General features: G+C 28.8%; 1 protein-coding gene across 1 annotated transcript; it reads left to right on the plus strand.

Annotated features, from left to right (window-relative positions):
- The first annotated feature begins 955 nt into the window (after positions 1–955).
- Positions 956–4,982, plus strand: LOC120091607 (protein CENTRORADIALIS-like). Its single transcript, XM_039049711.2, has 4 exons — positions 956–1,303; positions 2,068–2,129; positions 3,394–3,434; positions 4,361–4,982. The coding sequence occupies exons 1-4, from the start codon at positions 1,094–1,096 to the stop codon at positions 4,576–4,578; spliced, it is 531 nt and encodes a 176-aa protein (XP_038905639.2). The 5' UTR covers positions 956–1,093; the 3' UTR covers positions 4,579–4,982.
- Positions 4,983–16,148: the final 11,166 nt, after the last annotated feature.

Here is a 16,148-nt window from a genome sequence, read left to right on the forward strand (position 1 = left end):
TCTTAGAAGTTAACTAATCTATTTAATATTAAATTAAATTTTATGTCTAATAAAACCTTAAATTTTTAAAATATAAAATCCTTCAAGTACAAATAAAAAATTAACTTAAAAATCTAATGAGTTTTTAAACTTTTAATTTTCTGTCTACCAAATTCACTTTTAACCTTGTATTGAAAGATCTATGACATATTAATAGACTTATCTATTTAATATTAAATATTTAAAGTTCTTAAAAATTAACTAATCTATTTAATATTAAATTAATTTTTATTTACATAGGACCTTAAATTTTTAATTTTTTTTATCTAGCTATTATATATGAGGATTTTTAAAATATAAAATCTTTCAAAGTACAAATAAAAAAAATTAAGAGATGTATTAGATATATACAATATTGAAAGAAGAAAGCCCATTTTAAATACTTTTTAAAGTTCAGAATTTTTTTGGATACTAAAAATATTAATTCATAGACCAAATAAACGTAACACAAACCTAAAATTCAGTGACACGCCACAAGTCTCAAAAGTATTGACACTAAATAAAAAATATAATAATATATAAATAAATAGGTGAGCTGAAATTGTAACAGTGCTACATGATTTTTTTTCTCCTACATAAAGAATAACTCAATTTATGCTTTAAAATGAATAATTACAACCAATCAAGAACAAGTTCCAAAAGGGCAGTCAATGCTTATAACCTTATTTTTGAGAGAGATGTGCTCTCAAATTTAATAAAACAAACTATCTTGATGTGACAAAGAGATGTGAGAGTTTTTTTTTTTTTTTTTTTTTTTCCATCTTTTCTCTTATTCCTTTGCCTCTCTAGCATTTTATTTTATTTTATTTTAAGCAGTGCCTCTAGAAACATTCACTTTATTGCCAAGAAACACCAAGCAACATCTATAGCTATTAAATGAGCCTTTCATAAACACTATAAATACCAACACCAAAGCTTGAGCTTTCTAAAGCACAAAGAGAAAAAAAAAAAGGAAAAAAAAACCCTAATTAGGATCTGAAAAACAGTGTTTTTTCTAAATCAAAAAGCTCTTCTTTTTCCTTTAATTTGTGTGTTGTGTTTGAAAAATTAAGAAATGGCAAGATCAATAATGTCATCAGAGCCTCTTGTTGTTGGGAGAGTGATAGGAGATGTTCTTGATTCCTTCACTCAAAGCATGAAGATGTGTGTTTTTTATAGTAATAATAAACAAGTTTTCAATGGCCATGAGTTCTTTCCTTCTGCTGTTGCTGCTAAACCTAGGGTTGCAATCCATGGAGGAGACTTGAGATCTTTCTTCACTCTGGTTTGGTTTTTTCTTTTTTTCCCCTTTGAGATTATGACTGACCCAATTGCTTCTCTCTTTACTTGTTATGGATATGAATAAATGGTTTATTTGAGGTTTGAGTCTCTCGCTCTGCATGCTAAAGAAAATAAAAATCAAGATTTTGGGTTGTTTGGTCTATCAATCTAAGTATAAGTATTAATTATATCATTAAAAAAAGTTTAGATATTCAAATTTCTGCCGTGCATATTGAATAATTTTTTTAAAAAAATAAGAAAAAAATGTAAATATTTTTTAGATTTTTCTATCGGTAAGAATTTCCATTTTTAAATTATTTGTTAGATTTATACTAGTTTTCAAACTCACAAAGAAAAAAAAACAATTAAATTTACCACAACTTTTTTCACTAGACATAGTTTAGTGTCTATATCAGCGTCTATCAATGATAAACTTCTATCAATTCCTATTACTGATAGATACCGATGAACATCTATCAATCTCTATCAAAGAATATTAAAATTTTGTTATTTTGTTTAAAAAGTTTCCCTTATTTTTCTATTTTTAAAAATTTTCCTATATATTTCTTCTCTCGTGAATTTGTTCAATGCTTATGACATCGATATTTTCTTAAGAAATGGTAGGTTTTGAATTCTCTTCTTCATATTTGTAATGTTGTTTCTTCTTTTGAACTATAAAAAATATACTAAGAGATGTGTTTTATCTAAATATCTTTTAATGTTTTCATTGCTTGATTTAATTTTTTTTTTAATTTTTTTTTTTTACAGATTATGACTGACCCAGATGTTCCTGGGCCAAGTGATCCTTATTTAAGAGAACATTTACATTGGTAATTAAACATTTACATATGAGTTGATTTTTTTTTAAGGCTATATATATGTGTGATGAAGTTATATTACATATATTGCATGTGCAAGTGAAACCAATCAAATTAAATCTGACTTTTTTTTTTTGGAGTACAATATGGAGTATGAGAATTTGAACCTCTAGTGTCCAATCAAATTTAATTTTGAAGAATAATATGTGAGAATCGATGTAATATTTGTCGTTAGTGGATTATGAAAGTATTTTGGATTTGGGCTAATTTGCAGATTTTTCTTTCATTTTCGTCTTGCTTATAATTTTTTTGGTCTGATTTAGTTTTCATTTAGTTATATTTTTAGTTTATTTTTGGAAGAAAACATTGAAGAGAATCTAATGTTTGCCTCCTACATTTATTAAAATTAAAAGATCTTCTTTTATTGAAAAAAGAAATACATGTATTTTAATAGTTGAAAGATCCCCTTTATTTCTCATAAACTGCAATATAGTATTTATTTACTTGTATAATTCATTCTGAGGCATAATTACTCGTATTTGCTATATCTTAATTAAGGGTATATTTGTCAACATGTTTTCCTTATTAGCATTTTTTAAGTTAAACAAATGTAACTTTCAATTTTAAGGAATGTTAATATAAGTGTCTTTTCCACTTATCAAAGAACCAATGAAATCTTCCTCTTATTAAAATTGATTTTTTTTTTTTTTTTTGACAATATGTAGATAGAGGAATCAGACTTTTAACCTTGAAGTGGATAGTACAAACTTATTAAAATAGGTTAAAATATCGAAAAATATCGACGTCCATAAATATTTCTGAAAAAAAATTATAAGAACAAAACAATTTCAATTTTGTTAAATCCTCTTAAATAGCTCCTACCATATGAGCTATTCATTAGAAAACCATAGGGGATAAATTATAATTATAAACAATAAGACTTAATTTTTAACTTACTCTAAACATAGGGACCAAAATTTCAATTTTTCCTATAAATTATATTATATTACAAAATAATAATTATACAATTTTTAACATAAAATATATTCATAAATAAATTAATAATAATTTATTGTCAACTAAAATTTAGTAGGTAACTATAATTAGTTTACAATTATTTAGATTATAATTCAATTTCAAAATTTTGCTAACAAACACATATCTAAAAATATGAAATACAACTTTGTTTTTATTTAATTACTTGTTTCAAATTTCTATTGTCAAATTCTCTACCAAATAGGCCCTAAATAGTTTAACTGTGAAATCTCTATTGCAGGATCGTAACGGATATCCCTGGCACTACAGACACCACATTTGGTAACTTTTCCTATCAAATATATATATTCAAAATAAATAATAATAATAATAATAATAATAATAAAAATAAAAATAATAATAATAATAAACTTTCTTCTAAAAAAAAAGTAAAAAGTAAAATAATGAAAAACTTTCTAGAGGGGAGATTAGAAGAAAAACTTTTTAAATATATACCTATATTGTCCATTTTCTTTCATTTTTAGCTTCGGTTTAGACCACCTTTAAGAGAAACTATTAGATGTAGCCTAATTTCATGCTCCACATTTCTTTACGTGTATAAAAAAAATTTATAAAGAAAATATCATTTTTAAAAAAATCACTTGTTACATGACAATTTTTTGGACAATTGTTTCTGCAGCTTAGATAACAATCAAGTATTTTCTATATAAATAAATAAATAAATAAATAAACTTTTTAAAAGAAAACTCCCTCCTTGGTTTCTTATTTATTTATTTATTTTATTATTATTGAGATCAAACATCTAGGTTAACAACATAAGCTTTGTGTCAAGTCGACTTATGGTGATATTCCCTTTCTTCTTGAGTTTTGTGGGAGGAAAAAACGTAAGATTTAAAAAAAAAAAAAAAATCTCCAATTTGCTAAATTCTAAACTTTTAGGAGCAAAACATTATGTAGGTATTGACAACATTTTATTTCCTAGTTTTCTAACTATTTTTAATTTAAAAATTTTTAATAGATCAATTAAATATTAAAAGAAACTGAAATTTTTACATACAAGTTAGAAAAGGGCGAGAGTTCCCTCCTTTTCCATCATTTTCCTTCTTAATTAAGCAGGTTTTTCTTATAATGAGAAAGAGAATAAACTTATAATTTTTTATTGACAATCAATAAAAATATATCTTAACTATTAAGCTACTATATTAAAACTAATAAATTTTGTAAATGGGTTTTTGAATGAAACACAGGGAGGGAGATAGTAAGCTACGAGATTCCAATGCCAAACATAGGAATCCACAGGTTTGTTTTTGTTCTGTTCAAACAGAAACGAAGACAATCAGTGAATCCACCCTCTTCAAGGGATCATTTCAACACCCGAGCCTTTGCTGCCGACAACGATCTGGGTCTCCCCGTCGCTGCCGTCTACTTCAATGCCCAAAGAGAAACTGCCGCTAGACGGCGCTAAGACCACCGTTTGGCGACAGTCCGAGTGGACCGAAATAGAAGAGGGGAAAAAGGAAAAAAAATTAATATAGAATCTGAGTCGTTTTTTCCTTGAAAATAATAATCACTTTCTATATATGGTGTTATAGAAGGAAGGGAGAGAGAGATTCAGATTTGTATATTAGAAAAATATATATTTGCATGAGGGGAAATAATTTGGACATGCAGAAAGGAGGAGAACGGCGTCGTTTTCTTTTCCTTTTTGGTGTGTTTTTAGTTGTGTGTTATTAGTGTATTTTGCATGTTCATATAGATGGATGTGCTAATGAATTTAGTTTCAGAGATGATTTACAATTACCACAGTTTGTATTTAGTTTTCAAATTAAGATATATGAAAAGGTCCACTTGGTAACGGTTTTACTTTTATATTATTTATTTATTTATTATTTTTTGTTTATGTTTCTTTTCTAAAATTCTATTTAAGATTACTGTAGCTTTTAGAATAATTGTTGGTAGTTGTGTTTTTAGAAAAATAAGTTGTGAAAAGAAGTAAAACAATGTTCAGTAAATTTCAACTTAAACATGAAAAAATAGGTTAGAGTGTTCCGTAAATAAATACAAAAATATCTTATTTTAGATATAATAATTAAAATAGACTTATAATCAACTTTGTTTTTTAAAAAAAATGTAATTTAAAATTTTAAATAATTGTTAAGTATGATAAATTATATCTGTTATAGATTAATTTTTAAATATTAAGAAAAATAGCTTTATTTTAAAAAATGAATATGGTATACTTTTTTTAAAAAAAATAATGCATTTAACTCATGAAATATATAAAATAGATTTGATTAGGTGAGAAATAGATAAATATATAAAATAAATGTTCTTAAAGTATAAAATTGAAAACTAAATATTAATTAAAAATTCTAAATAATTTTAGGAGAATCTAAATGCAAGAAGGATACTATTTTTAAAGTCAACTGAAATTAACTTATTTTTAAAAGTGATTTTTAACTTAATTCAATGAGATTTTTTCCAAATCGTTTTTTGACGCAACTAATGCTAACTTTAAATGTGGCTTAGTAAAGTTGAAAAATTGTATTTGGTAACCGTTTTTTTGTTGGAAAAAAATCAGGATAAGGAACCGTTCCTTGTGTTTATGTTTTCTGAAATTTTTAATTAAAAATGTAAAAATTTTACATGAAAACAATATTTTGAAGTTAAACATTGAAAATTGGTATTTTATATTTATAATACATTTCAAAAGAAAATTTATGAGTGTGTTTGGTTTAACCTTTCAATTGTTTAATTTTAAAAATATTTGAAATATTTGACAACCAATAAAACAGTTTTTGAAGTTTATTTTAACTAGCTCTTATCAAAAGAGGTTAAATAAAAAATAAACTTTTTATATTAACATTTTTTTCTTTAGTCAATCCAAACAGGCCTATAACTTTATTGAAAATACGTTGCAAAAATTAGACACCGAATTCATAGTACAAAAATGATATTTTTACTGGCTTTTATTATTATTTTGAAAAAAAAATAATTAGAAACAAAAACAAAAACTAGATTTTGTTGTTTTCAAAATGGTGTAATTTTGAAAAAAAAAAATCTAAGAAAAAACAATAACAGTTACAAATGCTTCTATTGAGGAATGGAATATAATAGTTAGTTTTTATTGTTAAAATTAAAATGTACTTGCATATTTGATAATGTATAAAAATGTATCTAACTTGATATATATTTTTAACGAAAAGGTGAAACTAATTTTTTTTTAAAAATGCACTTACATTAAAATATTAACTTTTATAAGTTCTCAATCATTAATCATTTTTAATAGTTACAAGTTCTCCAATAAAACTCTAAAATTGGATTCTACACTTCGACATTAAGACATTTGATTAGAAATTTTTAGATGATAAATTAATTTAATGTTTAGTGCAAAAGCTTTAAGCATTCACCATTCAGACATTTTCACTACTAATAATGCTTTAATATAAAGTAGAAGATCTGATTTTTATAAAATAAAAAATATGAACAATAAAATAAAAATATACACATTATATAAATAAATTCCTTTACCTAAAATTCCAATATTCTTTATAACTAATATTTAAAATGAATAAAGAAATTATAGATAATTTTTTAGTATATAAAAATAAAAATTGAACTAGCCAAAGAATCTTATATCAGCTTAATTAGGGTTTAGTTTCTCTCGTTGACCTAAAAGGTGTTTGAAGATACAAAGCCAAACGAGGATCGATGCTTTATGTTGTTGTGCTCTTTGTTTCTAAATAATGATCATCAAATTAATTAATCAATTTATTCAAAAGGGATATGCCTTTATTTATTTTTGTTACGGGAAATTCTTATGAATAAAAAAAAAAACCAAAAATATTTACCCTTTTGTTAATTCCATAAGTCCTTTGGAACTTTTTGTTATAAAATGTGAATATTTTTAAATATTTTTTTATATTTAAAAATAGTATAATTTAATTATATAATTATTTGAAAATATATATGATTTGAATTGCAACCCTTTTTGTTTAATTAAAAAAATTATGAAATATTTTTTTTAAAAAAATAATTGTTATAAGAATTTGAATCAATTAAAATTTAGAATAAATGTGAGAAAATAAATTAACACTACAACAAATATCACATACGATAGCAGGCCAAGAAGGTTATCATAGACTTTTGATAGCTTTTTTTAGAGATGCTATCATAGGCGATGTGTAACAACCCAAGTATGTATATAAATATTACGAAAAATTATAAGTTTTAATTTTAAAATTAATTCTAAGACTAGTTGGAGAATACCAATTTTAAAATTTCATACGTTAAGATTAAAAATGCTACATAAATAATAAGAAAATACACAAAATATTAGTTTGATAATTAAACAAATAACAAAGTAATAAAATTTCTAAGAAATAATGATGATATAGGAGATTTTTTAAGTAGAAAAATCTAGTAAGTTTAAGAATAAAATAAATAGATAAAATAACTAAGAACATTTGAGAAATATTTAGATAAGTTAAGATAATAATAACAATAATAATAAATAATAAAAATTGAGTTGAGTTGAGTTGGTTAGAAAAGAGATAACAGGAAAATAAAAATAAATAAATAAATATTATAATAATAATAATAATAATAATAATAATAATAAATAAATAAATAAATAGATAAATTGGTTAGTAAGAGAGAGAGATAAATATAGAAAAAAAAGAAAGAGAGAGAGAAAGTCGGTTTGGAAAGGAAGGAAAATAAAAATAAAATAAAAATAAAAAAAAAAAGAAAGAAGATAAGAATAAGAGAGGCGGTTTTGAGAAAAAAAATAAAATAAAAAATAAAAAAGAAGGGTGGTGGAACACTCCTATAAATAGGAGAGATGGGTTGATATTTAAGTATAAAAATAATTAAATAAATAAATAAAGGTTAAAGTAGGTTATTTTTGAGGAAGTTGACAAATTTAAGTAAGTCTCTTCTTCTTTAACATTTAATGTTTTTTTTCTTTTCTTTTATAAAACTTCAATCATGAAAGATAAAATAGATCAACAATATTATTAAGGTAATAAAGTTTCTCTATAGATTACAAACATCAAAAGAATAACGAATAAAATGTATGAAATTTCTTTACTACTATTATTATATTATATACTATTAATATCACTATAGCTAATATTATTAGTACTATTACTATCAAAACTTATTATTACTACTTCTTCTTCTTCAAGAGAATGTGAGATAATATGATTATTATTACTACTACGACTACTATTATTATTGTTATTATCATTTCACTATTACTGCTATTATTACTATTATTGTTATTATTAGTATTATTCTTATTATTTCTATTATTATTGTTGTTATTATTATTACTCTTATTATTATTATTACTAATACTAATATTATTAATAATAATATTATTATTGCTGTTATTATTATTATTATTAATATTATTAGTAGTAGTATACAACTACTAGTACTACTACTATTATTATTATGATTATTGTCATTATCACTATTCTTCTTCTTGTTGTTATTATTATTATTATTATAATACTATTACAATTCTTATCATATTAATAATAATATTATTATTTTTATCATCATCATCATCATTATCATTAAATAATTCAACATAATTACACTGATACTCTCAATATTTAACAATCATAATTTTGTAAATAAATAAGTTATGTTCATCAAATTCCTTAATCAAATAGTCTTAAAACTGGATTTAATCATAAGTATTCTTTATAAAATCTATAGGACCAAATCAGAAGGAATAATTAGGAGCGCAATCGAGGTAAGTAATTTATCTCACCTTCTCTTTAAGTGTTTTATGGTAGTGTATCTTTGTTATGTTGCATTATTGTTATGTTGCATTACATGTTTAAAACACGTTTTTCGACAAGAGACCCCATGCATTATATTTGTTCACGACGATGAAATAATATTAAATTTTAATTAGGTATAGGTTATGCTTCCAGGACTAACAGGGCATGTATGGTTGCACCCCTCTAGGCCCAATCTTACATTATGTTTGTGCTAGGGACTAGCAGGGTATGTATGGTTGCACCCCTTTAGTCCAACCATACGTTTAAGCTAATAGTTGATGTGGGATGTGAATCTGGCCCTACTGACTGCATGACCCGCTAATCATCAGATGGGTTAGTTTTCGCTTAAGTCCTCATCTTCCTATCAGGGCAGAGGAAATTACATTGGAAGCATAACCGACCACCTAATGTTATTATAAGTTTATGTTTTGTGTCCCAATCATATGTTTTCATGATATGTTGCACGTGACTGTGCATTTGGTCACTACCTTAAGTGAGAACTACTTACTGGGTATATTATGTACTCATCCTATTTTACAAACTTTGTAGGTAAGGACACGGCGTAGGTGGCAGAACTGGATGTCGCTCAAAGGGCCAACCATCAAACTCACTATTATAGGCATATATGCATATTGTATCACTACGCTAATGTTTTATGGATCATGGTGTTTTGTAAAATAAACTTTTTATACAGTTTTCTACCTAATTAATAAAATTTTAGATATGTTCTTTTGAAATTTTTACCAAAACTCATCTCATGATAGAAAAGTCTGTATGCATGTCGTAGCGATCGGACCATAATATGTAAGGATCCGGTCGTTACACGATGATATGGAAAGTCTAACATCTTTGATAGTGTTTATTGTCTAATATAACATGTGTTATAAAAAGTTCATCTTTTATTGCTGAATAATCATGCTATTGGAAATATTTCATAGCATTAGCCAAAAACGCTAGGTTTTCTCTTTAACAGAATTTTAATAGCATGAAAAAAAATGTCGTCAAAACTATTTTATAGCATTTTTAATAGCATAAAAAAACACTATTAAAGACTTTCTATAGCATTTTTAAGCATGTTGTTGTAGCCGATGTTATTGAACGTCTCTTACATTTCATTGCGTTTTTCAATGCTATAAAAAAAGTTATAAGAAGTCCATTTTCAATTGCACAATTTTGATGTTAGAAAACATTTTTTAGCATTACAGAATATTATGATTTACTTTTAATAGCTTTTTTTTTTTATAATATTGAAAATGTTATGATTGACATTTAATAGTATGTTTTACAATAATTAAAAATGCTATAAAAACATGTAGCATTTTTAATCTTGTCATGATAGTCAATAATAATCAATTCGTATATAAACAATATAAGAGTGACAAATTATTTCAAATGTAATTGTAAAATTAAATTCAATGTATATTTAACGTAACCAAGTGGATTTACATCAAAATAAACTTTCAAGAGTCCAAACTTATAAATTATCGCTCGCAACTATTCATCTCTCTTTCTTAGCTTCTTTTGAACTGCAACTTTCATTTGTTCCAACTCTAAAGTCATACAAAAATGTAAATGCCTCAATTCTTCAATGTTCTGTTTCAAAGAAAACATAAACCACCAACAACACGAAAGCCAAATTATGCAAATAGTGGGAAAAGAAACTTTATAAAAAGAAAATAGTAGTCTCCTACTTACAAGACTTACCTTATGAAACAAAATTTACTTTCTCTATTTATGTGTTCATATTTTGTTTCTCCTTCAAAATCCTACAAAAAAAAAAAAAAAAAAAGACAATTTTTAGTATTGTTGGATGCAATCATCTTCTCGGGAAAAATGAAATTCAAGCAAAGGATTCTCTAATTTGCAGGCATTTTTGGTTTAGTAAATGCCAAAAACAAAACTCATAAGATAGAATGACCCAAAGAAGCAAGAAAACAAAAAACCCAAGTTAATTAGCACATAATACATGTTTGGTTAAATATACACGTTAGATGTCAAATCTTTCAGTGGGTCTTAAAAGACAGAAATTGGGAGAGTCCATGAAAATACAATTCTCCGAACTCCAAATTCAGTAAACATGTTTAAAACAAGAAGGCCGCTGATTAATCAAGCAACCTTCCAATAAAAAATCAAATACTGTTAAGAGTTCTCATTGTTCAATCAATTAATCACTACCTTATATGCATCCTTCCTCCCAACCCCTCCCCTCACCCACAGCCATCAAAAGAGAACAATAAAGCTAGAAAAAATTCTATCTCAAATAATTGCTTCTGTTACCTAGAGAAAAATGATAATGGAAGTTGCAAGACATTAAGATATAACTAGAAGTAGTACAAATTTTCACAAGAATACCAATGCTTGTTTATGTTTGATTCTACATGAGTGGCAAAATGCAATCCAGAAAAGGCGAAAGAGATTGTGAGATACCTATTCATCTTTTTTGTTTGAACACTTCTCCTGTATGAAAAAAAATTCACTCACAAAAATTTGACAATCGTATCCTAGTTCAAATGCAAAATGAACAGAAAAAATCTCTCAAGTTCAAAGAAAAGAAGAAAAAATCACAACACATTTGAGATGTTAGATCCTCTACAATAGATTAGTAAGTAACCGGTTATACATACAAACTAAATCTGACGAGTTTCAAGAGTCTAAATCTGACCGGTTTAGTAGGTAATCAGTTATACATACAAACTAAAGAAAAATACAGCTAGACTTTAAAATAACTAACAATAGATTATGTTCCTACATCAATGAAGAAATTAAAAATCAAACCTAAAAATCTAGAAATTCGAGCAAAGAAATTTAAAAGGAGAGGATAAAAGAGGAAAATTGCAACCAAAAGTAAATGATGAGATAGAGGCATCCCTAATTACAATAACAAGAAGATACACCACTGATAGAACGGTTCGGTTTCAATTTTGTACAAAAACCAAATCGAACTAAACCGCTTAAAAACGAAACTGAACCAAACTGCATAAACCCCTCACTACAATAACAAAAAGATACACCACTATAAATTAGTTATTATAGACATTCTAAAATTTTAGTCACTCGTTAAACTCTCCATGATGCAATATAATATTTGTAAATCCCTTCATATAAATTGCAAAGAAAGTAACCTAATGAAAACGCACTTCGAGTGGCACAACAAGGTAGGATGAATTAAGCATTCATTATGGATGAAATGTTTCACCTCAATGTTATATGAAAGAATGAAAGAAAATAACAAAGAGTCGGAAACATGAATAATGCTAAAAGATTGACTGTTGGGGTTGATGCCATAAATCTTATAGGGTCCTATAGTTTTGTAAACCTTGCTGAACAACTCATTTTATATTTAATAAAATATTTGATATTTTATTCATTGTCTATAAAATATATCATATTTTAATTGCATTAACCACAAACCAATAAACTAACATCCAAGGTTATCTTTGTAACTTGAACATGTATGTGGGGGTGGATCATGTTTAAGTGATAACCTAAATGGTCTGTAGTAGATGGATAAGGTTGGATACCTTATCCTGGTCACAATACGAGTATGACCCGCTTAGGTGTTACAATTTTTGTAAAGTGCTACAAATAGTCTGATCTTGATCATTCATGTATGGACATGCAAACGGGGATATTCTATACAAAGGATATTCTATACAAAGGAGTTTGTATAAGACCGGACCACGAAATGTTTAGTCTCATTATATAACGCCTTTCATAATAAAGACTTACATTTCACCAGGATGACCATAGGTAACATGACCTGAATCCTGAGTGAGTTGTGAATTCCTACCTATGAGGACGGTTCTTTGATTTATATCGGCGAGAGTGGCCAGATTTCTGACTCAACAAACCTACCATTTTGGGGAATTGTCTAATTAGGGAGCTGGGAATACAGCTACACAAGATGGAATTCACTTCTTCCCCGAGGCAGGGGTAAGTAGATAAATTGCTCTATTAAGGGCTGGTTCCGAGTCTTGAACAATGTGATGCCATGCTCTCTCCTAGCCCGAGAGGGTTTTAGTCATAGTAGGACTATGATCTATTATTCATTGGAGGGATCAATGATACTTAAGAAGTTAGATGTAACTATAGGGACAAAATGGTAATTTGGCCTAGCTGTACTTACGAGCAATTTGTGAAGGGTCGTCGTACTGTTGATTGGTTATATCCAATGGACATAGAAATATATCTGTAGTACGAAGAGTGCAGCTGTCAGTCTTTAGTGGAGTGTCCGACAGTTAACAAATGGTGAATAATGTAATTAAAGAGTTTAATTAATTATTCATGTACCGTTGGAGCTTCAAGCTATAGGTCCATGAGGTCCCCTTAGTAGCTCAATAGGATTTAGTTGAGAATCAGTTATTGGATTGATTTAAATTTTTCAAATTAATAGAGGGGTTTAATTATATATGATATAATAATGTATTTGATATATTATGTGAAACCCGGATTTTCATTTTCCTTACTTAAGTAGGTAATTAAGGAATTAACTAAGTGAAAGTTAAACCTTATGTTGGAGAGAAGGAAATTTCTAAGTGTTGAATAGATTTTCCTTGAGTAGTTTTGGAGTTAAGCTTTACCTAGTGAAATTTGGCTAAGTGTAAAGTCAAAAGAAACCATGTATTGGTGTTAACGTATGAGATGAGGCTAAGTGTAGTTTAAAGCCAAACACAACCATGTGGGAGCTTGTGAGGTTGAACGCATGATTGGCTGAGGCATTGACAAGAGGCATTGCCTAAAGTTGCTCATGCGTTGAGTTTGCATGACTGAGAGCGGAGAGAGCGAGATGTTGAGTGCAAGGCGCTAGGCGGGCAATCATATAGCAGTAAGCAGAATTATACGATGAGGTAGGCGATCGTGTAGCAAATACGCGGCGCTACGCGATGAGGTAGGTGATCGTGTAGCAAATGCACGGAGCTAAGCGATGCACTACACGATCGTGAAAATGCACACGACATTATACGATGAGAAGTGACGGGCTAGATGATCGGGCTATACGATAGGCAAAGACACTACATGATCAGTGCGGGCGCTAGACGATAAGCGTGGAAGCTGGATGATAGTGCTAGACGATAGCATTAAGTGTTGAGTGAGCGCAAGACGATGAGCATAGATGCTAGACGATGCGTGGATGCTAAGCAATAGATTACACGATGGCGCTACATGATGAGCAGACGCGCTATACGATAGGCAGAATACTAAGCAATGGGCGTTACATGATAGACATAGACGCTAGGCGATGACGCTAAGCGATGAGCAGATGCATTAGACTATAAGGCATCAGTGTTACACAACAGAGGTAAACGGTAGGCATAGTAGCTAAGCGATGGGCTATGCGCGAGATTTTTGAGAGCGAGATCGTTTACTAAACGATTGAGCTACATTATGGGGTGTTGGAGCTAAGCGATAGATGCAAGAACTGCACGATTGAGCAGTGTTAAGGCTTGCGTTACGCAAGGTTGATAAGCTCATCTGGACAAATGGCTATACCAAGAGATGGTTAGACTTGAGCTAGTAGAAGCTGGATGAATGAAGTTTCATGCAAATGAAGTCTTATGTATGAGGAAGACAACACAAGTAGGTGTGTGGCATGAGAGTAGGTGAATGTCAAGTGTAACGACCGGATCCTTACACATTATGATCCGACCGCTACGACATGCATACGTAGACTTTTCTATCATGAGATGAGTTTTGGTGAAAATTTCAAAGAACATATATAAATTTTATTAATTAGATAGAAAAACTATATAAAAAGTTTATTTATAAAAACACCAGGATCCATAAAACATTAGCGTGGTGATACAAAATGCATGTGCCTATAATAGTGAGTTTGATGGTTGGCCATTTGAGCGACATCCAATTCTGCCATCTATGTTGTGTCCTTACCTACAAAGTCTGTAAAAATATAGAATGAGTATATAATATAACCAGTAAGTAGTTCTCACGTAGGGTAGTGGCCAAATGCACAATCACAAGCAACATGTCATGAAAACATATGGTTGGGATCGAAAACGTATAATAACATGTAGTGGTCGGTTATGCTTCCAACATAAATCTCTCCACCTTGATAGGAAGATGAGGACCTAAGCAAAAACTAACCCATCTGATGATTAGCGAGTCATGCAGTCAGTAGGGCCAAAGTTGCATCCAACATTAACCATTAGCATAAACGTAATATTGGACTAGAGGGGTGCAACCATACATACTCTGCTAGTCCCTACCGTAAACATAACGTAAGATTAGGCCTGGAGGGATGCAACCATACATGTCCTGCCAGCCCTGGAAGCATAAATTTCTCTGCCCTAATAGGAAGATGAGGACCTAAGTGGAAACTAACCCATCTGATGATTAGCGGGTCATGCAGTCAGTAGGGCCAGAGTCGCATTCAACATCAACCATTAACATAAACGTAAGATTAGACTGGAAGCATAACTTACACCTAATTAAAACTTGATTTTAATGTAATTGTGAACGAACATAATGCATGGGGTCCCTTGTAGAGAAACGTGTTCTAAACATGTAATGCAATATAACAATTAACATAATCATGCAACATAATAAAGGTACACTTCCATAGAACATTTAAAGAGAGGGTGAGATAAACTACTTACTGTGATCTAGTTATTCCTTATTATTCTTTATGATTTGATCAGTAGAGCTTTCCCTTTTTAAACTAGAAGGAAATTTGGGAAGAAATTTGGGCAGCACTTTACCTGAGCTTTTCTCTTTTAACCTCACAGAACTTCCTCACTCACACTTACTCTTTCACACGATTCTTTGTTATTGAGATTTGTTTGAGAATGGGTTAAATCTTCAGGCAAAAGGTCCTATTTATAGTAGTTTTCAGCTCTTCTCAGTGTGACAAATCATCGTATAGGTGGCTTCTTTAAAATTACTTAGGGTTTAAGGATTCCTCTCAATAAGACACCTAATCTTGGCTAACGTTTGCCCTTACGTCATCATTCTTTATTTGTATTCAATTTTAGGGTTTTTCTATGTATAATCTATAAGATCGTGGCCAAATTTAATGCATAATTTGCGCTTCTGTACAAATATCGCTCACCTTGCTCTCAAAATCTCGCTCTCTCCAGTTTTCTCGCTAGGAATTTGCTCTATCCACTCTCGCTTTGTCCAAATCTCGCTCCGTCCAAATCTCGCTCTCCCTACTCTCAGAATCTCCCTCTCTCCAGCTTTCTCGCTAGGAATCTCGCTCTCCAATTCTCTTCAATCTCGCTCT

This window comes from Benincasa hispida, chromosome 11 (assembly GCF_027475165.1).
Source record: "Benincasa hispida cultivar pf3 chromosome 11, pf3_genome.v1.1, whole genome shotgun sequence".
NCBI lineage: Eukaryota > Viridiplantae > Streptophyta > Magnoliopsida > Cucurbitales > Cucurbitaceae > Benincasa > Benincasa hispida.

Excerpts from the sequence above, each read along its gene's own strand:
- LOC120091607 (XM_039049711.2), top strand. The coding sequence starts at position 1,094 with ATGGCAAGATCAATAATGTCATCAGAGCCTCTTGTTGTTGGGAGAGTG. Across the intron at positions 1,304-2,067 it reads TGAGATCTTTCTTCACTCTG|ATTATGACTGACCCAGATGT; the intron begins GTTTGGTTTTTT and ends TTTTTTTTACAG. Across the intron at positions 2,130-3,393 it reads TTAAGAGAACATTTACATTG|GATCGTAACGGATATCCCTG; the intron begins GTAATTAAACAT and ends TCTCTATTGCAG.